This window comes from Piliocolobus tephrosceles, chromosome 5, assembly GCF_002776525.5.
Source record: "Piliocolobus tephrosceles isolate RC106 chromosome 5, ASM277652v3, whole genome shotgun sequence".
NCBI classification, from domain to species: domain Eukaryota; kingdom Metazoa; phylum Chordata; class Mammalia; order Primates; family Cercopithecidae; genus Piliocolobus; species Piliocolobus tephrosceles.
Genome location: NC_045438.1, coordinates 60,343,910 through 60,365,988, shown reverse-complemented (window position 1 = coordinate 60,365,988; position 22,079 = coordinate 60,343,910). Strand labels below are relative to the sequence as shown.

At 41.9% G+C, this 22,079-nt stretch overlaps 1 protein-coding gene across 3 annotated transcripts in view; it reads right to left on the bottom strand.

Moving 5' to 3' along the window:
• Positions 1-2,340: 2,340 nt before the first annotated feature.
• LOC116418784 (putative uncharacterized protein C6orf99) overlaps positions 2,341-22,079 on the bottom strand; it is a 42,461-nt gene continuing 22,722 nt past the window's right edge. For all 3 annotated transcript variants that reach the window (XR_004228931.1, XR_004228932.1, XM_031935514.1), the window contains one exon: positions 2,341-2,725. Coding sequence is in view for 1 of the 3 variants with exons in the window: in XM_031935514.1 (XP_031791374.1) it covers positions 2,545-2,725 (181 nt within the window). In the remaining 2 variants the exon portion in view is untranslated. The remainder of the gene's footprint in view (positions 2,726-22,079) is intronic.

Below are 22,079 nucleotides of genomic sequence, written 5' to 3'. Positions count from 1 at the left end.
GAGGAGGAAGGGCTAGGCTGAAGGGCAATCTTTCAAAGAATGGAAGTTGTTAAGGCCTCTGGTAGCCATGGGTGGACAGTGGGCAGAGTGAGAAAGGAGTAACAGTGATGTTAAGTAGCATTTAGTAAGTACTTTCTCCATAAGAGACTCCATGTAAATCACTTTGTAAGTATTGTCCCATTGCATCTTCCCCAAATGAGGTATGTACTGTATTATCCCCATTTCACAGGGAAGGAAACTAAGGTTGAAGCAAGTTACACGACCTGCCCAGGCCTCAATGGTAATAAATGGTAGAACTTAAGTCCCAGGAGTCTGGGAACAACCAAACATAAGGAAAGGGCAAAGGAGTCAGAGGCAGAAAAACGAGAAGCTCCCAAAGTGGGTGACTTTAGAGGAGGGAGGTGGCAAAGCAGCCAAGGGGCTGAGCTCTGGGCAGGAAAGGAAGGAGACTAAGCCTCGGGAGGGGCCCCAGGATGGCAGCAGAGGGGAAGACATTTCCCAGGAGCCATGAAGGCTGAAAGCAAACTGTGGGCTGATGGGGAATGAATGGGAGATGAGGAAGTGTAGACATGGAGAACATGGATGCCTTTACCAAGAAGCCGGGCTGTGAAATAAAGATCAACAGTAACAAACCCCTTCAACGTGTAATTTCATTGTTAGGCCAAACTGGAAGAGAGCCAAAAGCCACCAGGAGCCCAGTCCAAATGTCACCTGCCCACCACACACAGTAGGCTTCCTATGGTATGAACTATTTACCCCAAATCAGCCTCTTCCCCAGAGCAAACGCCTACCCTGTTGGTATATTTGTAATCCCTTTCCTGCTTGCCAAGGTGCTGGAAGTAATTGTGCAGGTATGAGCTGGCCAGCCATTGTGCAGCAACCCTCTATGCAGACACAGAATGTCCTGAGCACACCAGGAACTGCAGACGCCAGTGCCCCACATGACTTCTAGAACTTCCAAATGCCCACTGACAACATCCTCCATAAATGCCCCATGAGAGCAATGCTTTTTTGCCTTGGAAACCCCTTTTATATAATCCAGTCTCTCCCAGATCCCTGACCTGAGGGATCAAGGAGAGTTGGTTTGTTTTTAGAAAGCAGCTATTCTTGACAAAACGCACACAAAGATTGGCAGCTAGCTGCATTCCAGGGCCCCCATGAGAGGCTTACTCCTCTCCTTTCAACTCCCCTACTTTCAAAGCAAGATGTAGTTTGGGGACAAAATCAGGAAAAGGAGAAACAGGATTTCTTCTCTCCCCGCCACCCGCCATCAGGCTACCAGACTTTTTAAGGGTAGAGGTATGCTCAGATTTTCTCTGAGGGGTTAAATATACAAAAAATACTTCATAAGCATCCAACGGGATAATTACAAATTACTGAAGAAAAGCTTTTCTTTCTTCAATCCTCATAGCCCTCTTCAAAGAAATCCACAGAGCTGGAAAAATATAGGAGACAAAAGAGGTAAAGACGAATCTAGGGCGAAAACGAAGTGGAAACTTCCCAGCCATGTTCTTGAATGCTAAGCTGAGCCCTGATTCAACAAACACTTTGAATGTGATTTCTAAAATCAATCTTTTCTTTTCCATTTAAAAAAACAATGCCTACAGGCTCACATTTTATAGAACAGTGGTGAAAGAGAATTGAAAATACAATTCAAACATATTTTACACCTAACTGAAAAGAACAAACATTTAGAGAAGTGAAAGTCACTGAAATAGGCCTCCCCTGTGCTTTTCTTCAAAGATTTGCTGATGTCGGCTTAGAAGTGAGTTAGAGAAAGGATTAAATACAAAGGAGGGGAGGGGTTCTCTCATCAGCCACCCATGAGAATTGGGAGTTTCGGGCTCAGGCCAGAGAGGCGACTGCCCCTGCCTGGGTACCTCCACCTTGGCCACCTTTTTCCACCTGCACAGCCCTTTCCCACATCAAACTGCACTTAGGAAGGTCAATAATGGTGCTGGTGGTCACATATTCCCTAACATTCCTGGGTTTAGTTGCTGCTATGTCTTTTTAGATGCTAATTTTATGCTTCACTCAAAGGTTTTCCAAAGAAAGAGGCTTTTAAGTAATGAAAGAATGAATGGGGTTTAAAGCCCTGGCAAGCTGATACTGATCAGTCTCTGGAAAGGTACAAAGCACGCTGTAGAACGGGTTTGGCATGTTTGCAACAGAGGAGGCGTCACTGCCACAGGAAACTTAGCAAGCGCCCATTTCCCAGTAGAGTTTATTTATCTCAAAATATTTCTTCCCTGTCCAGGTATTATTACCACAGGAGACTGGGAAGAATCACCAGATGAAAATGCCTACATTTAAATACTTAAGGTTCCTTGCAAAGCAAGGAAGGTTTTCTATGATTGAATTTCATATATTAGTTTCATTGTAGAACGATTTTTAACCAGTCTTGTCCGAGGCTCAGAATTTTGGTTGACTTTTATACTTAAATTTACCATGGAATTTTCTTTCCATTTGTAAGATTTAAGTGTTTAACAAGTACTTGCTGGTAAAGGGGCTAACAAAAGCACCGATGAGTCACACTAGAACTGTTTACACACTGAAAGGCTGAGACGGGGGAAGCGCAGGGAGGGATATTCTCTGGGGAAAAGAGAGAGAGGCTAAGATGTGCCACCCCTCGGCCGAGCAGATGGACAGCACTACTGCTGCTGTCCCAGCCACCACGGAAGCGCAGACGCCCACTTCGAGTGGTTTCTTATCTTCACTTCTTCCTCTTAAAAAAAAAAAAAAAATCCAATATACACAAAGGCAAAAAAAGTAACACAACCGGCACCTTTTACTCCCCCCACACCCAGCTTAATAAATAAAACATGATAAAAATAGTTCCCAGCACAACCCTAACCCTAATCTAATCTCTTCCCTCCCTTCAAGTAACAATTCCTACCCTAAATTGATTATTCTCATTTCCACGGACTTCTTTTTTTCTTTTTTTTTTTTGAGACGGAGTTTTGCTCTTTGGTCCAGGCTGGAGTGCAGTGGCGGGATCTCAGCTCACTGCAACCTCCGCCCCCATCTCCCCACCATCTCCCCGGGTTCAAGTGATTCTCCTGCCTCAGCCTCCCAAGTAGCTGGGATTATAGGCGCCCGCCACCACACCCGGCTAATTTTTGTATTTTTAGGGGAGACGGGGTTTCGCCATGTTGTCCATGCTGGTCTCCAACTTCTGACCTCAGATGATCCACCTGCCTCGGCCTCCGAAAGTGCTGGAATTACAGGCGTGAGACATTGCGCCCGGCCCATGGACTTCTTTTATAACATATGTAAGCATCACTGAACACTATGTAGGTGTAGGTGTTATACTGCGCTTTTTTTTTTTTTTTTTTATTTACGAGACGGAGTCTCGCTCTGCTGCCACACTGGAGTGCAGTGGCGCCATCTCGGCTCACTGCAACCCTCCGCCTCCGGGGTTCAAGCGATCTTCCCCTCAGCCTCCCCAATAGCTGGGACTACAGGCGCCCGCCAGCATGCCCAGTTAATTTTTGTATTTTTAGTAGAGACGGGGTTTCACCGTGTTGGCCATAATGGTCTCTCTCTCTCTCTCTCTCTTTTTTTTTTTTTTTTTGAGATGGAGTCTTGTTTTGTCGCCCAGGCTGGAGTGCAGTGGCACGATCTCGGCTCACCACAACCTCCGCCTCCTGGGTTCACACCATTCTCCTGCCTCAGCCTCCGGAGTAGCTGGGACTATAGGCACTCGCCACCATGCCGGGCTAATTTTTTGTATTTTTTTTTTAGTAGAGACAGGTTTCACCATGTTAGCCAGGATGGTCTCGATCTCCTGACCTCGTGACCTGCTCGACTCGGCCTCCGAGTGTTGGGATTACAGGCGTGAGCCACCGTGCCTGGCCTATACAGCACATTTTTAAGCTGTATATGCCCAAAGGTGTGTGGAGTCATAAGCAAATACTTTTTTGTGGGGGCGCCTGTCTATATAAACAATTTTTAAGTTGCCCAAACCTGCATATTAGTACCATTCTGGCAGCCCAATCTTGTGCTATGCCACCTGCCAACAGGAACACCAGCCAACTGCAGCAGCCAACAGGAGCAATCTGCTCACAGTTCTTCCTGGAACCAAGATTTGGCACACAAAGGCACAGCCCAGGGCTGCTAGGGGCATCTGGTCAACCTCGGGCACTGTGCAAAGGGTGAAGAGGAAGGCTAGTCATCTAAGTCTCTGTCCAAGCTCTGCCCTAGCTCCTGAGATGTGGGACCCGCGACAGAGGCTCCATTGGCACCAGTCTAGGACCAGTACCAGTATACCACGTGTGTACTTCTGAAGTTCACATTTACCATTCAACATTGTGTGAATTATCCATGTTGACAACCACAGCTCTAGCTCATTCACTTTCACTGTTACTTAGCATTCCATTATATAGACAACAAGTTATTTATTCATTCTTCTGATAATGGACATTTTGCTTGTTTCCAATCTCCTACTATAAAAGAATTCAAGTGGTGTCATTCACCTGGGCTAATACCCGAGCTTCGTTGTCCCACGCCAAGGAAATCAAGGACGCCACATATGGAGTGAAGTTAACAGTGGTGGTTTAATAGGCGAAAGAAAGAGAAACGCTCTCTCCTGCAGATAGAGGGGGTCCAGAGCGGGTCTTCAGGTCCGCAGTGAAGTGCAGGAGGTTTTATAGATGAGCTTGAGGAGGCGTTGTCTGATTTACCTAGGGCACAAAAGATTGGTTAAACTAGTTGTGCCATTTGCATACCGCACGAAGAACTGGTTAGGAGTGGGTGTGCCATTTGCATACTGTGCAAAGAAGCTGGCTGCCCCACCCTAACTTTTACTATGCAGATGGGTTCTCTACCTGGCCAGTGCCATGTTGCCTGCTTCTTTACTGCACACGGGGTGACAAAGAAAAGGGAAGATGGAGTCTCCATATTGAATATACCTGGTCGTGAGGTAGCCTTTTCCTGTTGGCACAGCTGCCAGCATTCACCCATGTAAGCTTCCAGCTTGCTTATCTGTGTTTGCAGCTTGATTTTACAGGCTCCTCTTTGTTAGAAAAGAAATGATTTGGGGGCTGCTTTTTGTTTAAAAGGCAGCCTTACCAAGGACTCCTTTACCCTCACTATCTGCCTAAATAATTTCTTTTTAGCTCTTGTATCAGCATGATACATTAGATATTCTTCGACGTGTCTCCTGCCATGTGCAAGGGCTTGTCTGCAGTGCATACCTAAAAGGGGAATTATTGCATGTTATTGTATGTGTATTTTCAACTTTATTACATATTTTCAACTTATTCTACCAAGCGATTACCAATTTATATGATCATTACTGCAAATTGTTTCATAGCCACATCAGTTGTTGGTATTATCACCCTGAAATAATCAAACAGATTAGAATCTAATTTTAAAAGAGTTTATTCAAATGCAAAGTTTGAGAATAGTCCACCAGGAAACCAACTCTAAGGAATGGAGTTGGCAGTTCAAAGTAGGAAAGTTAAGGTTTCATTTATATAGGGAGAGACAGAGTAGATTTAGCAAGATTACAACAGTTTTCATACAAGGTGGTACACAGTTATAGCACTTTGATTGATAGTAGGCAGTGTTTGTGGGAATGCTACATTTAACTTTTTTTTAATATCTATAAAGGGTATAATAGTGATGGGTTTGTCATCTGCGATCAGCAAAGCAGGACAACAAAGGGGACATTAATCAATAACAAAGGCCATTTAATTAGGAAAGCAGGAGGTTGTTATTCCTGGTGTCATTTAATTGTCTCTAGTTATTATACAGAATGAGAAAAATAAGAAAGTAAGTTAATCCATAATCTGAGAAACAGAAGTTGTAATCATATATGATCTAAGTCATGACTCAGATCACAGTCACATCTCTCTCAATGCTTAAAGTGTTTTGGGATTCCAACAGCTTTTAAGCTATATTTATTTTCACATTATCATCAGATTTAAAATTTTAGCCAAGCCGAAGGGTGTGAAACAGTATTTCACTATGGTTTTAATGTCCATTTTCCTGATTACTAGTAACTTTTTCTATGTTAATTTACTATTTTGTTTTTTCCTGTAGGGAATTGCCTGACTTTTTTATTGGGTTGTCTGTCTTTTTAATAGTAGGTCTCCATATATTTTGGATACTTTATAAAATCTACTACTAATATTTATGAGCAAAATATGTTGCTTACATCTTGTGTTAGTCCATTTGTTCTTTTAAGAACACCTGAGACTGGTGATTTATAAAAAAACAGAAGTGTGTCTGGGCCAATGGTTCTGCAGGCTATACAAGCATGGCACCAACATCTGCTCAGCTTCTGGTGAGGCCTCAGGAAGCTTACAATCATGGCAGAAGGTAAAGGAGGAGCAGGCAATATCACATGGCAAGAGCAGGAGCAAGAAAGATGGTGGGGGTGGGTTCAACACTCTAAACAACTAGATCTCACATGAACTAAGAGTGAGAACTCACTTATCACCAAGGGGATGATGCTAAACCATTCATGAGGGATCCGTCCCCGTGATCCAGTCACCTCCCACCAGGCCCCACCTCCAACATGGGAATCGAATTTCAACCTGAGATTTGGTGGGAAAAAGACATTCAAACTATATGATACCTTCTCAGAGGCAATAGCTTATTTTTTTTACTGTTTGTGTCTTTGGAGCACAGTTTTAAAATTTAATACCAGTGAGGTTATCAAATTGTTATTTATACTTTTTGTTACTTATAACAAATCTTTCCCTAACCTGAGATCATAAGCATTTTTTTCTAAAAGTGCAAAACTTTTGTCTTTCCCGTTTAGATCTTCAGCCAACCCTGGAATTGATTTTTGTTTATAGTGTGAACATTCAGCCTTATTTTTTTCCCATATGAGTAACCAATTGTCTGGACACCATTCTTTGCCACTGATCTTCCATGACACTCTGATGTTTTTCAGTTTCTATACAGGCATGGGCATTTTTCCGTGCTTTCTGCTCTAAACCATTTATCTATTTTTCTGTGCCTTCATCAATACCACTTTGAATTATTAGACCTTTATAATAAGTAGTTACACCTGGTAAACCCAAACATTGTGCGTCTTTGAAACTAGTTATTCTTGTCTATGTTTTTCTATTGAAATGTAAAACCAGCTTGTCAAGGTCCAAGAAAAATCCTGTTTGAATTTTAATTAGAATTGCAATTCAACTGCAATTGAATTCACAGATTAATTTAGAGAACTGACATCTGTATGAAATTGTGTCTTCCTATCTTCTTGCCTGGAATATATTTTTTCATCCTCTTTCAACATTTTGTTATCTCTTATAAATAGCATATAGGTAGACTTGTCAAAAATCAACCTGAAAATCTCTTTGTCTCAGCATTTTGCAGATGTTACTCTTCCACTGACTTCTTGCTTCCACTGTTAATGTTGAGAAATCTGTTAATCTTACTGTTGTGCCTTCATAAGTCATTTGTCTTTTCCCTGTGGCTGCCCACAGTTCTCTTTTTCTTTAGTGACCTCGGTATCACTATAATGTGTTAAGGTGTTCATTTGTTTTACTTATTCAGTTTGGGATTAGCTATTATTTCTGAATCTAAGGATATGTAACTTTCAGCAATTCTGAAAAACTCGCAGACATTATCTTGTTGAAAATCACCTTTCACCTGTTCTTTCTGTTCTCTCCTTATTAAATTTTTATTAGAAGCAGGTTAGATCCCCTCATTCTATCTTCCATGTCTCTTAACTCCTGCCATTTCCCCATCATTTTGTCTGTCAATGCTGTGTTCTAGAAAATTTTTTCAGCTTTAATCCAGTTAATGCCATATCAATTCTTTCTTTAGCTATGTCAAATCTACTATTCATTCATTGGTTTGTTGGGATTTTAAAATATATATTTTTTTTCTTAGAAGTTCTATTTAGTGCTTTTTAAAATCTGCCTAAAACTAATCTGTGCTATTAGAGGTGGCCAGGCACAGCGACTCATGCCTGTAATCCCAGCACTTTGGGAGGCTGAGACGGGCAGATCACAAGGTCAGGAGATTGAGACCATCCTGGCTAACACGGTGAAACCCAGTCTCTACTAAAAATACAAAAAAGTAGCCGGGCATGGTGGCGGGTGCCTGTAGTCCCGGCTACTAGGGAGGCTGAGGCAGGAGAATGGTGTGAGCCTGGGAGGTGGAGCTTGCAGTGAGCCGAGATCACGCCACTGCACTCTAGCCTGGGTGACAGAGTAAGACTCCGTCTCAAAAAAAAAAAAAAAAAAAAAAACTGATCTGTGCTACTAGAGGTTAGGATAGTACTTACCCTTGTGAGGGGTATGGGTAATGACTGGAAGGAAACATGGGGAAGGGGGACCTGAGGATATTAGTAATGTTTTAGGTTTTTTTTTTTTTTTTTTTTGAGACGGAGTCTCGCTCTGTCGCCTGGGCTGGAGTGCAGTGGCCGGATCTCAGGTCACTGCAAGCTCCGCCTCCCAGGTTTACGCCATTCTCCTGCCTCAGCCTCCCGTGTGGCTGGGATTACAGGCGCCCGCCACCTCGCCCTGCTAGTTTTTTTGTGTTTTTTAGTAGAGACGGGGTTTCACCGTGTTAGCCAGGATGGTCTCGATCTCCTGACCTCGTGATCCGCCCATCTCGGCCTCCCAAAGTGCTGGGATTACAGGCTTGAGCCACCGCGCCCGGCCTGTTTTAGGTTTTTTTATGGGTGCCAGTTAGATGTGTTCCAATTGTGAAAATCCATCAAGCTATATGCTTGTAATTTGTATATTTTTTGCATGTATATGATTATATTATATAATATCTCTTGCTCTTTTCTTATATTTTTAAATGTAATCAAACATTTTAGGCATATTTGTTTTATATTATGCATTTGATAAACCCATTATCTTAAGTTCTTAGGAGTTCTTGCTGACTCTTATGGTAGCTTGTTTCTTCATGTATTTTTTTTTAATTTGGAGTGAAAGTTTAAGTTCAGCTGGGACTTATCTGTGCAAATTCTATAAGGTCTAGGTTGAGACTGCGTCCCTCCAGGAAGGATCTGCATTGCTTCTGTCAGATGTCCAGAACTGGAACCAACTCGTGATCGTAGAATTAACTTCTAAAACCACTTGGTGTAGATTCAAATCCCAGATCCAAAACCCCGTTGAGTGAAGATGTGGAGTTATACATCTGTGGAAGCTGCTTTTTTTCTCCACACAGGGCACAGGCAAAGATAAGTTTTTTTATTATTTCTCTTTGCTAAAAGTCAGATTTTGTTTCCTTTATTCAATCCATTTTTTTCCTAAGGATGTAGCTTTTTGAGTGTCTTGGTACTATATGGAGTTTTCAGTTTCAACTCCCTAATTTGCAACCCCTTCGCCCCCACCAAGGCATTATCTACCAGGCAGAGGTGCCAGTTCAGCATCCAGGTCATCAAGACTGACAAATATTCCTGGCACAGCAGTGGCTTCAATATTAGTTTACAACTCCAGTTTCGTTCCACTGTAACCACTGGGAATTTCCTTGATATTCTTCTGATCTGCTATAAGTATGTAAAAACATATTTGTTACATTAAAGCTCGGATTTTGAGGTATTTTACATTTGGTCTATTTTCACTTTTGTTGTTGTTTGTCTGTTGTGATGGTAGCAGAGGTTCCATAACAGTAGTTTAGTGTGTCTTGGGAGCAGGGCACAGAGCACTGGTTTTTGCTGTGAAGCTCTAGCAGACCTAGCAAGGAACAGTCTAGTATCTAGAATGAAGCTGCCTGGAGCAGAAGTAGCAGCTTTCCTGAGCCACTAGTTCTAGGGTGCGGTTCTCAGAGTCATTCTTGGAAGCCCAGCATAGATCCTGCTCCTCTAGTCCTTTCAGTGATTTTGTAAAAAGCTAATTTCCTTTGACAAAGCTCCTTCTCCTTAAAATAAGAAGAGTGGTTTCTGTTATCTACAACTGCATCCTGCCCTACACAGACATCAAAAGTCTAAAGACAAAAGAAATGATTAATAAATGTAAAAAGTTTTAACCAAATTTTTCAGTGAATAAATACAAATTACAACAAGATTTTTTAAAGTTTTTCCATTTATTATTTTTAGAAGAGATATTTCCACTTATAACATTAGCAAAATTCAAAATATAATAAACAGGCCAGGAGCAGTGGCTCACGCCTGTAATCCCAGCACTTTGGGAGGCCTAGGTGGATGGATCACCTGAGGTCAGGAGTTTGAGACCAGCCTGACCAACATAGCGAAACACCATCTCTACTAAAAATATAAAAATTAGCCAGGGGTGGTGGTGGGCGCCTGTGATCGCAGCTACTTGGGAGGCTGAGGCAGGAGAATTGCTTGAACCTGGGAGGCGGAGGTTTCAGTGAGCCGAGATCACGTCATTGCACTTCAGCCTGGGTGACAAAAGCGAAACTCCATCTCAAAAAAAAATACATATGTGTGTGTGTGTGTGTGTATACATATGTATACACACACACACACACATATATATAAAATAACCAGTGATGGTAAACACTTGAGGAAGCAAAGACACTCTCCTCCACTGCTGCCGATAAAATTAGCACAAGTTTTCTCAATAACAAAGTTTTAAAAATGCATACGACCTTTGACCTAGTGATTCTATTCCCAAAAGTTTATTCTAAAGGAATAATTAAGGATCTGTAGTAAGCCTTTATGGTGAGAATGTTCAGAGAATTACTGTTTATAATTTTTTTAATGAAGTTAACTCATGTCTTACTTGTTCCTGCTGGTATAATAAAATATCACAGGCAGGGTACATTATTAATAACGTAAGTTGGCAGGGCGTGATGGCTCACACCTGTAATCCCAGCACTTTGAGAGGCCGAGGTAGGAGGATCACTTGAGGTCAGGAGTTCGAGACCAGCCTGACCAACATGATGAAACTCCATCTCTACTAAAAATACAAAATTAGCCGGTGTAGTGGCACATGCCTGTAATCCCAGCTACTCGGGAGGCTGAGGCAGGAGAATCACTTGAATTCAGGAGGCAGAGATTGCTGTGAGCTGAGATTGCACCATTGCACTCCAGCCTGGGCAAAAAGAGCAAAATTGTGTCTCAAAAAAAGAAAAAATAATCATATAAGTTGACTTCTCACAGCTGTGGTGTCTGGAAAGTCTAAGATCAAGGCACTAGCAGATGCCAAGATGGCACCTTGCTGCGGTGCCCTCCCTCACATGGTTTGAAGGGACAAAGGCTGTATCTTCATATGGTGTACAGGGAAAAAGGGCAAAGGGGCCCTTGAACTTCTTTTATAAGGGCACTAATCCTACTCATGAGACTAGAGCACTCATGACTTAATCACTTCCCCAAAAGCCCCACCTCTTAAAACTATCCCATTGGGTATAAGCTTTTAGTGTATGAACTTTGGAGAGACACAAACATTCAAACCGTAGCCCCTCACAGTGAACAGCTGAAGGCTGGTCTAATACAGTATGGCACATGCATAAAATACAAAATTATACAGACTTTTAAAAACCTGTAGTAGAGAAGGTAGAGCACAATTCGTCCCCCTTGCTGGAACACCAATTTTAACAAGCATCTGCACACAAAAAAGCACTGTCACAAGAACCAAAAGTCAGGGAAGCAATCACAGTACCTGGTTTTAACTTCTATCGCTAAAAGGGCCACGGAAGAGGCTCAGAGAGAGTCTTGAATCACTGACGCCACCCGTCTCCCACCCCCGGCAGCAGCCATATGGCACAGAGAGAGGATCTGTGCACTTTGGGGAAGGGAGAGCACAGCAACTAGGGGACTTCACACTGAACTCAGTACTGCCACATCACAAAAGAGAATAAAGCTGTGCTGGGCTCAGCCAGTGCCTGAGCATGGAGGGAGCATTTGCACCAGCCCTAGCCAGAGGGGAATTGCCCATTCCAGTGGTTGGAACCTGAGTTTTTTGGCAGATTCCAAAAAACTGTGGGCTGAAGTGCTCTGTGCTCCTAGGTACCACCTAGGCCACAGTGGGGTAGAGCAACGAGCAGGCTCCTGAAGTTTCCAAGTCCAGGCCTAGGCTCTTGGACATTTCTGGACCTGTCCTGGGCCAGAGGGGTACCCACTGCCCTGAAGGGTGAGTCCCAGGCCTGGCAGCATTCATCACAAGCTGACAGACAAGCCCTTGGGCTTTAGGTGAGTATCTGCAGTTGACTGGCAGAACCCGTTCTGGACCAGTGGTGGTGGTGGCCACATGGAGAGGCTTCTCTCCCTGTGGAAAGGGCAGGGAAGCGTGAGAAGGACTTCATATTGTTGTTTGAGTGCCAGCCTAGCCACAGGAGAACAGAACACCAGGTAAATTGCTAAGGTTTTTTACTCCTATCCCTGGCTCCCAGACAGCATCGCTGGACATGCCCAGGGCCTGGGGGAACTTGCTGCCCCGAAGGGAAGGGTCTTGGGCAAGGCCCAGTGCTGTACTGACTTCAGGTCTGACCCAATGTAGTCCCAGTGGTGATGGCCACGGGGGTGCCTGCATCACCACACTCCCAGTTCCACGTGACTCATCACAGAGTGAGAAACACATGTGTTTGGTAAAAAATAAGGGAAAAGAAGAAGAGTCTCTGCCTGGTAACCAGAGAATTTTTCTGGATTTTGTCCAGGACCACCAAGGTGGTATCTTTCTGAGTCTGCAAAAACTACTACGTTATTGGGCTTGGGGCCTAAGTCCCTTCAAATAACTGGGAAGCCTTCCCAAGGAGGACGGGCACAAACAAGCCCAGACTGTGAAGGCTACAATAAATACCTAATTCTTCAATGCCCAGACACCAACAAAAATCTACAAGCATCAGCACCATCCAGGAAAACACAACCTTTCAAAATGAACTATAGAAGTCAGCAGGGACCAATCCTGAATAAACAGAGAAATATGACCTTAAAGACAGAATTCAAAATAGCTGTTTTGAAACTTAAAGAAATTCAAAATAACACAGAGAAGGAATTCTATCACATAAATTTAACAAGGAGGATGAAATATTTTAAAAGAATCAAGAAATTCTAGAGTTGAAAAATACAATTGACATGCTGAAGAATGCATCCTTCTCTTAATAGCAGAATTAATCAAGCAGAAGAATTAGTGAGCTTGAAGACAGGCTATTTGAAAATACACAGTCAGGTAACACAGACACAAAAGAAAACAGAATAAAAGGCCAGGTGCAGTGGCTCATGCCTGTAATCCCAGCACTTTGGGAGGCTGAGGTGGGCGGATCATGAGGTCAAGAGTTTGAGACCAGCCTGGCCAACATACTGAAACTCCATCTCTACTAAAAATACAAAAATTAGCCAGAGACATGGTGGCACATGCCTATAGTCCCAGCTACTCGGGAGGCTGAGGCAGGGGGATCGCTTGAACCTGGGAGGTGGAGGTTGCAATGAGTTGAGATTGTGCCACCACACTCCAGCCTGGGTGACAGAGTGAGACCCCGTCTCAAAAAAAAAAAAAGAATAAAAAACATTGAAGTATGCCTACCAGATCTAGAAAACAGCTTCAAAAGGGCAAATCTAAGTTATAGGCCTTAAAGAGGAGGTAGAAAAAGAGCTAGTGGTAGAACATTTATTCCAAGGGATAATAACAGAGAACTTCCCAAACCTACAGAAAGATATCAACATTCAAATACAAGAAGGTTATAGAACAGCAAGCAGATTTAACCCAAAGAAGACTACTTCACAGTATTTAATAATCTAACTCCCAAATAATCAAGAATAAAGAAAGGATCCTTAAAAAAGGAAGAAAAACAAACAAACAACAACAACAAAAAAAAAACAGTAACATACAATGGGGCTCCAGTCTGGCAGCAGACTTTTCAGTGGAAACATTACAGGCCAGGCGAGAATGGCATGATATATTTAAAGTGCTAAAGGAAAAACTTTCTTTTTCTTTTTTTTTTGAGATGGCGTCTCACTGTGTCGCCCAGGCTGGAGTACAGTGGTGCGATCTTGGCTCACTGCAAGCTCCGCCTCCCAGATTCATGCCATTCTCCTGCCTCAGCTTCCTGAGTAGCTGGGACTACAGGCGCCCACCACCATGCCCAGCTCATTTTTTTTTTTTTTTTTGTATTTTTAGTAGAGACAGGGTTTCACCGTGTTAGCCAGGATGGTCTTGATCTCCTGACCTCATGATCCACCCACCTTGGCCTCCCAAAGTGCTGGGATTACAGGCGTGAGCCACCGCACCCAGCCACGAAAAATTTTTTATAATACTATTTCCAGTGAAAATATCCTTCGAGCGTGAAGGAGAAGTAAAGACATTCACAGACAAAAGCTGAGGGATTACATCAACACCATACTTGTCCTATAAGAAATGCTAAAGGGATTTTTTCAATCTAGAAGAAAAAGATATTAATGAACATAAAGGAATCATCTGAAGGTAAAAATCTCACTTGGAATAGTAGGCACATAGAAAAACACAGAATAATATAACGCTGAAATTGTGATGCATGAACTACTCATCTTAAGTAGAAAGACTAAATGATGAACCAATCAAAAATAACTACAACTTTTCAAGGCATAGAAAGTACAATAAGCCATAAAGGAAAATAACAAAAAGTTAAAAAGCAGGGGGTTGGCCAGGAATGGGGGCTCACGTCTGAAATCCCAGCACTTTGGGAGGCTGAGGCAGGCAGATCTCGAGGTCAGGAGTTCGAGACCAGCCTGGACAACATGGTGAAACCCCATTTCTACTAAAAATACAAAAAGTAGCCAGGTATGGTGGAGGGCACCTGTAATCCTAGCTACTCAGAAGGCTGAGGCAGGAGAATCATTTGAACCCAGAAGGCGGAGGTTGCAGCAAGCCAAGATTGCAGCACTGTACACCAGCCCAGGCAACAGTGCAAGACTCCGTCTCAAACAAAACAAAACAAAACAAAGGCAGGGGGATGAAGTTAAACTGTAGAGTTTTTTGGTTTTTTTTTTTTGAGATGGAGTCTCGCTATGTCACCCACGCTGGAAGGTAGTGGCACGATCTCAGCTCAATGCAACCTCTACCTCCCAGTTTCAAGTGATTCTCCTGCCTCAGCCACCTGAGTAGCTGGGATTACAGGCACATGCCACACGCCTGGCTAATTTTTGTATTTTTAGTAGAGATGGAGTTTCACCATGTTAGCCAGGCTGATCTTAAACTCCTGACCTCGTGATTTGCCCACCTCAGCCTCCCAAAGTGCTGGGATTACAGGCGTGAGCCACCACACCCAGCCTAAACTGTAGAGTTTATATTAGAATTTATTTGCATGTTTGTTTATGCAATAGGTGTTATCATCAGTTTAAAATAATGGGCTATGGGCTATAATATAGTATTTGCAAGCCTCATGGTAACTTCAAATCAAAAAACATACAATGGATATACAAAAAGTAAAAAGCAAAAAATTGAAGTGCATCACCAGAGAAAATCACCTTCACTAAAAGAAAGATAGGAAGAAAAGAACAAAGAGAAGATGGTAAAACAACCAGAAAACAAATAACAAAATGGTAGGAGTAAATCCCTACTTATCAATAACATTGAATTTTTTTTTTTTCTTTTTTTTTTTTGAGATGGAGTCCCACCCTGTCACCTAGGCTGGAATTGCAGTGGTGCAATGTGGGCTCACTGCAACCAACCTCTGCCTCCTGAACTCAAACCATTCTCATGCCTCAGCCTCCTGAGTAGCTGGGATTATAGGCGCATGCCACCACACCTGGCTAATTTTTGTATTTTTAGTAGAGACAGTTTCACCATGTTGGCCAGGCTGGTCTCAAATTCCTGACCTCAGGTGATCCACCTGCCTCAGTCTCCCAACATGCTGGATTACAGGCGTGAGCCACCACACCTGGTCAGAATATTAACAAACGAAACTTTCCAATTGGAGTGGGGCCAGGCATGGTGGCTCATGCCTGTAATCTCAGCATTTCGAGAGGCCCAGGCAGATGGATCACTTAAAGCCAGGAGTTCGAGACCAGCCTGGCCAACAGGGTGAAACCCCGTCTCTACTAAAAATACATAAATTAGTTGAACGTGATCGTGCGTGCCTGTAATCCCAGCTACTCGGGAGGCTGAGACATGAGAATTGTTTGAATCTGGGAGGCAGAGGTTACAGTGAGCCAAGATTGTGGCACTGCACTCCAGTCTGGGCAATAGAGCAAGACTCTGTCTCAAAAAAAAAAAAAAAAGACAGAGTAGGCTGGGCACAGTGGTTCACACCTGTAATCACAGACCTTTGGGAAGCCAAAGTAGGAGGATCGCTTCAGGCCAGGAGTTCAAGACCAACCTAGGCAACATAGTGAGAACATGTCTCTACAATTTTTTCCCCCCCGCTGGAGAACTGAGTCTCGCTCTGTCACCCAGCCAGGAGTGCAATAGCACGATCTCAGCTCACTGCAACCTTCGCCTCCCAGGTTCAAGCAATTCTCCTGCTTCAGCCTCCCAAGTAGCTAGAATTAAAGGCGCCCGCCACCATGCCCAGCTAATTTTTGTATTTTTAGTAGAGAAAGGGTTTCACCATGTTGGCCAGGCTGGTCTCAAATTCCTGACCTCACGTGATTTGTCCACTTCGGCCTCCCAAAGTGCTGAGATTACAGGCATGAGCCGCCATGCCCAGCAACAAAAATTTGTTTAAAAAAATACCTAGGCATGTCAAGCACACACCTATAGTCCCAGCTTCTTGGGAAGCTGAGGTGGGAAAATTGCTTGAGCTTGGGATGTCAAGGCTGCAGTGACCTGTGATCATGTCACTGCACTCCAGCCTGGGAGACAGGTGAGACCCTGTCCTTAAAAAAGAAAAAGACATAGAATGGCTGAATGGATGAAAAAAACAAGACCCAGTGATCTGTTACCTACAAGAAACATACTTCATCAATAAAGATACATATAGACTGAAAATTAAGGGATGGAAAAGGATATCTCATGCCAATGAAAACCAAAGAAGAGCAGGAGTAGCTACACTCATATCAGACAAAATAAATTTCAAAACAAAAACTGTAAGAAGAGACAAAGCAATCATTGTATAATAATAAGGGGTCAGCCAGGCATGGTGGCTCATGCCTATAATCCCAGCACTTTGGGAGACTGAGGTGGGCGGATCAACTGAGGTCAGGAGTTCAAGACCAGCATGGCCAACATGGTGAAACCCCATCTCTACTAAAAATACAAAAAATTAGGCAGGTACCGTGCTGTAAACCCAGCTACTTGGGAGGCTGACGCAGGAGAATTGCTTGAATCCAGGAGGCAAAGGTTGCAGTGAGTTGAGATTGTGCCACTGCACTCCTGCCTGGATGACAGAGTGAGACTCTGTCTCAAAATAATAATAATAATAATAACAACAACAAAAGGGTCAATTCAGCAAGAGGATATAATGATTGTAAATATATATGCACCCAACACTGGAGCACTCAGATATATAAAGAAAATCTTATTAGAGCTAAAGAGAGAGACAGACCTCAATACAAAAATAGCTGGAGACTTCAACACGCCACTTTCAGCACTGAGCAGATCTCCCAGACAGAAAATCAACAAAGAAACATCAGATTTAATCTGCCCTATAAAACAAATGGACCTAATAGATACTTACAGAACATTTTATCCAACAGCTGCAGAATACACATTCTTCTCCTCGGTACATGGATCATTCTCAAGGATAGATTATATATTAGGTCACAAACAAGTCTTTAAACATTAAAAAGAAAAAAACTGAAATAATATCAAGTATCTTCTCTGACCACAATGGAATAACACTAAAAATAAATAAGAGGATTTTTGGAAACTACACAAACATATGGAAAGTAAATAATATGCTCCTGGATGACCAGTCAGTGAATGAAGAAATTAAGAAGGAATTTGAAAAATTTGTTGAAACAAATGATTATGGAAACACAACACACTAAAACCTATGGGATACAGTGAAAGCAGTACTAAGAGAGAAATTTATAGCTATAAGTGCCTACATCAAAAAAGAAGAAAAAATTCAAATAAATAACCTAACAAAGATTTTTTAAAAACTAGAAAAGCAGGAGCCAACCAAACCCAAACTTAGTAGAAGAGAAGAAATAATAAAGAGGAGAAATAAATAAAATTTAAAATAAAATAATACAATCGACAAAACAAAATGTTGGTTTTTTGAAAAGATAAACAAAATTGACAAATCTTTAGCCAGACTAAGAAAAAAGAGAGAAGACAGCAAATAAAGAAAATCAGAGATGAAAAAGAAGACATTACAAAAGACACTGCAGAAATTCAAAGGATCATTAGTGACTACAATGAGCAACTATATGCCAATGAATTGGAAAATCTAGAAGAAATGGATAACTTTCTAGACATATACAACCTATCAAATTGAACCATGAAGAAATCCACAACTTGAACAGACCAATAACAAGTAATAAGATTGAAGCTGTAATAAAAAGTCTCCCAGTAAAGAAAAGCCCAAGATGGCTTCACTGTTGAATTCTGCCAAACATTTAAAGAAGAACTAATACCAACTCTAATCAAACTGTTCTAAAAAATACAGGAGGAGGGAATACTTCCAAACTCATTCTATAAGGCCAGTATTATTCTGATACCCAAACTAGACAAAGACACATCAAAAAAAGAAAACTATAGGCCACTTTCTCTGATGAATATCAATGCAAAAATCAACAAAACTAAATTCAAAACAAAATTTGCTTTACTAGCAAATGAAATTCAATAATACATTTAAAAGATTATTCATCATGACCAAGTGGGATTTATTCCAGGGAGGCAAGGATAGTTCAACATACACAAATCAATTAATGTGATACATCATATCAACAGAATGAAGGACAAAAACCATGTGATCATATCAATCATATGATCAAAAACCATATGATCAAACCATATGATGCTAAGAAAGCATTAGGTAAGGTTCAACATCCTTTCATGATAAAAACCCTCAAAAGACTGGGCATAGAAGAAACATATATCAACGTAATAAAAACCATATATGACAAATCCATAGCTACTATCATACTGAATGGGCAAAAACTGAAAGCCTTTCCTCTTAGATCTGGAACATGACAAGGATGCCCATTTTCACCACTGTTATTCGACATAGTACTGGAGGTCCTAGCTAGAGCAATCAGGCAAGAGAAAGACATAGGGCAGGCACAGTGGCTCACTCCTATAATCCCAGCACTTTGGGAGGCCAAGGCGGGCAGATCACCTGAGGTCAGGAGTTCAAGACCAGCCTTGCCAACATAGTGAAACCCTGTCTCTACTAAAAATACAAAAAATTAGCCAGGCGTAGTGGTGGGCACCTGTAGTCCCAGCTACTCGGAAGGCTGAAGCAGGAGAATTGCTTGAACCCAGGTGGCGGACGTTACAGCGAGCCGAGATCACGCCACTGCACGTCAGCCTGGGTAACAAAAGCAAAACTCCATCTCAAAAAAAAAAGAAAGAGAGACAGACGGAGAAAGATATAAAAGGAAATTGGAAAGGATGAAGTCAAATTATCCTTGTTTTCAGATGACAGGATCTTATAATTGGAAAAACCTAAAAACTTCATCAAAAAACTATTAGAACTGATAAATTCAGTAAAGTTGCAGGATACAAAATCAACATATGAAAATCAATAGCATTTTTATATGCCAACAGTGAACAATCTGATAAAGAAATCAAAAAAGTAATCCTATTTACAGTAAACACAAATAAAATTAAATACCTAGAAATTAACCAAAGTGAAAGATTTCTATGATAAAAACTATAAAATACGAATGAAATAAATTGAAGAGGACACAAAAAAGAAAAATATTACGTGTTCATGGATTGGAAGAATCAATATTATTAAAATGTCCATACTACCCAAAGCAATCTACAGATTCAATGCAATCCCTATCAAAATACCAATGCCATTCTTCACAGAAATAAAAAAAAAAATCCAAAAAATTAATATGGAACCCTGAAAGACCCAGAAAAGCCAAAGCTATCCCGAGCAAAAAGAACAAAACTGGAAGAATTATATTACCTGACTTCAAATAATACTACAGAGCTATAGTAACCAAAACAGCATGGTACTGGCATAAAAACAGTCACAGACCAATGGAACAGAACAGAGAACCCAGAAGCAAATCCACACACCTACAGTGAACTCATTTGTGACAAAGGTGCCAAGAATATACACTGGGAAAAAAGTCTCTTTAATAAATAGTGCTGGGAAAACTGGATATCCATATGATGAAGAATAAAACTAGACCCCTACTTCTTGCCATATACAAAAGTCAAATCAAAATTGATTAAAGATGGAAATCAAAGACCTCAGACTATGAAACTACTACAAGAAAGCATTGGGGAAATTCTCCAGGACATTGGCCAGGGCAAAAATTTCTTGAGTAATACCCCACAAGCACAGTCTACCAAAGCAAAAATGGACAAAGGGGATCACATCAAGTTAAAAAGCTTCCTCGCAGCAACAGAAACAATAAAAAATGTGAAGAGACAACCCATGGAATGGGAGAAAATATATGCAAACTACTTATCTGACAAGAGATTCATAACAAGAATATATAAGGAGTTCAAACAATGCTATAGGAAAAAATCTAATTATCCAATCAAAAAATGGGTAAAAGTTTTGAATAGACATTTCTCAAAAGAAGACATACAAATGGCAAATGGGCATATGAAAAGGTGCCTAGCACCACTGATTACCAGAGAAATGCAAATCAAAACTACAATGAGACATCATCTCACCCCAGTTAAAATGGCTTTTATCCAAATGTCTGGCAATAACAAATGCTGGTGAGGATGCGGAGAAAAGGGCACCCTTGTACACTGTTGGTGGGAATGTAAATTTGTACAACCACCATGGAGAACAGTTTGGCGGTTCCTCAAAAAACTAAAAATAGAGCTATCATATGATCCAGCAATCCCACTGCTGGGTATATACCAAAAGAAAGAATATCAGTATATTGGCCACGCGCAGTGGCTCATGCCTGTAATCCCAGCACTTTGGGGAGCCGAGGTGGGCAGATCATGATGTCAGGAGATTGAGACCATCCTGGCTAACATGATGAAATCCCGTCTCTACTAAAAATATAAAAAATTAGCCAGGCGTCATGGTGGGCGCCTGTAGTTCCAGCTACTCGGGAGGCGGAGGCAGGAGAATGGCGTGAACCCCGAAGGCGGAGCTTGCAGTGAGCCGAGATCACGCCGCTGCACTCCAGCCTGGGCGACAGAGCGAGAGAGAGAGAGGGGGAGGGGGCAGATGGGAAGGAGGGAAGGAAGGAAGGAAGGGAGGGAGGGAGGAAGATCGGTATATTAAAGAGATATCTGCATTCCCAAGTTTGTTGGAGCACGTTCACAATAGCCAAGATTTGGAAGCAACCTAAGTGCCCATATGTACTTACACACAATGGAGTACTATTTAGCCACAAAAAAAAAAAAAAAAAATGAAATTCTGTAATTTGCAACAACATGGATAGAACTGGAGGTCACTATGTTAAGTGAAATCCACCAGGCACAGAAAGACAAACATCGCATATTCTCACACTTATTTGTGGGACCTAAAAATCAAAACCATTGAATTCATGGAGTTAGAGACTAGAAGGGTGGTTACCAAAGGCTGGGAGAGTAGTAGGGTAGAGGGTAGCTGGGGATGGTTAATGGGTACCAAAAAAATTGAAAGAATGAGTAAGACCTAGTATTTGATAGCACAAGAGGGGGACTATAGTCAATAATAATTGTACATTTTAAAATAACTAAAATGGGCTTGGCACAGTGACTCACGCCTATAATCCCAGCACTCTGGGAGGCCAAGGTAGGTGGATTGCTTGAGGTCAGGAGTTTGAGACCAGCCTGGCCAAGATGGTGAAACCCCCCTCTCTACTAAAACTACAGTGCACTCCAGCCTGGGAGACACAGCAAGACCCTGTCTCAAAAAAAAAAAAAAAAAAAAAGAAAGGAAAAAAGAGTCATGTTGATAAAAAGTCAAAATGGTGTTTATCTTTCCATGTATGGGGGTTGGGGCAGGGAAATGGTGGTGTATGGAGTGGATATTGACCACAGAGGAACATAAGGAAAGTTTCTAGCGTGTTGGAAACGTTTTCTACCTTGAGCTGGTATTATGTTTGTGCCTCCTCAAAATTCCTTTGTTGAAATCTAATCCCCAGTGTGATTGTATTAGGAAGTGGGCCCTCTAGGAGGAATTAGGTCATAAGGATGGAGCCC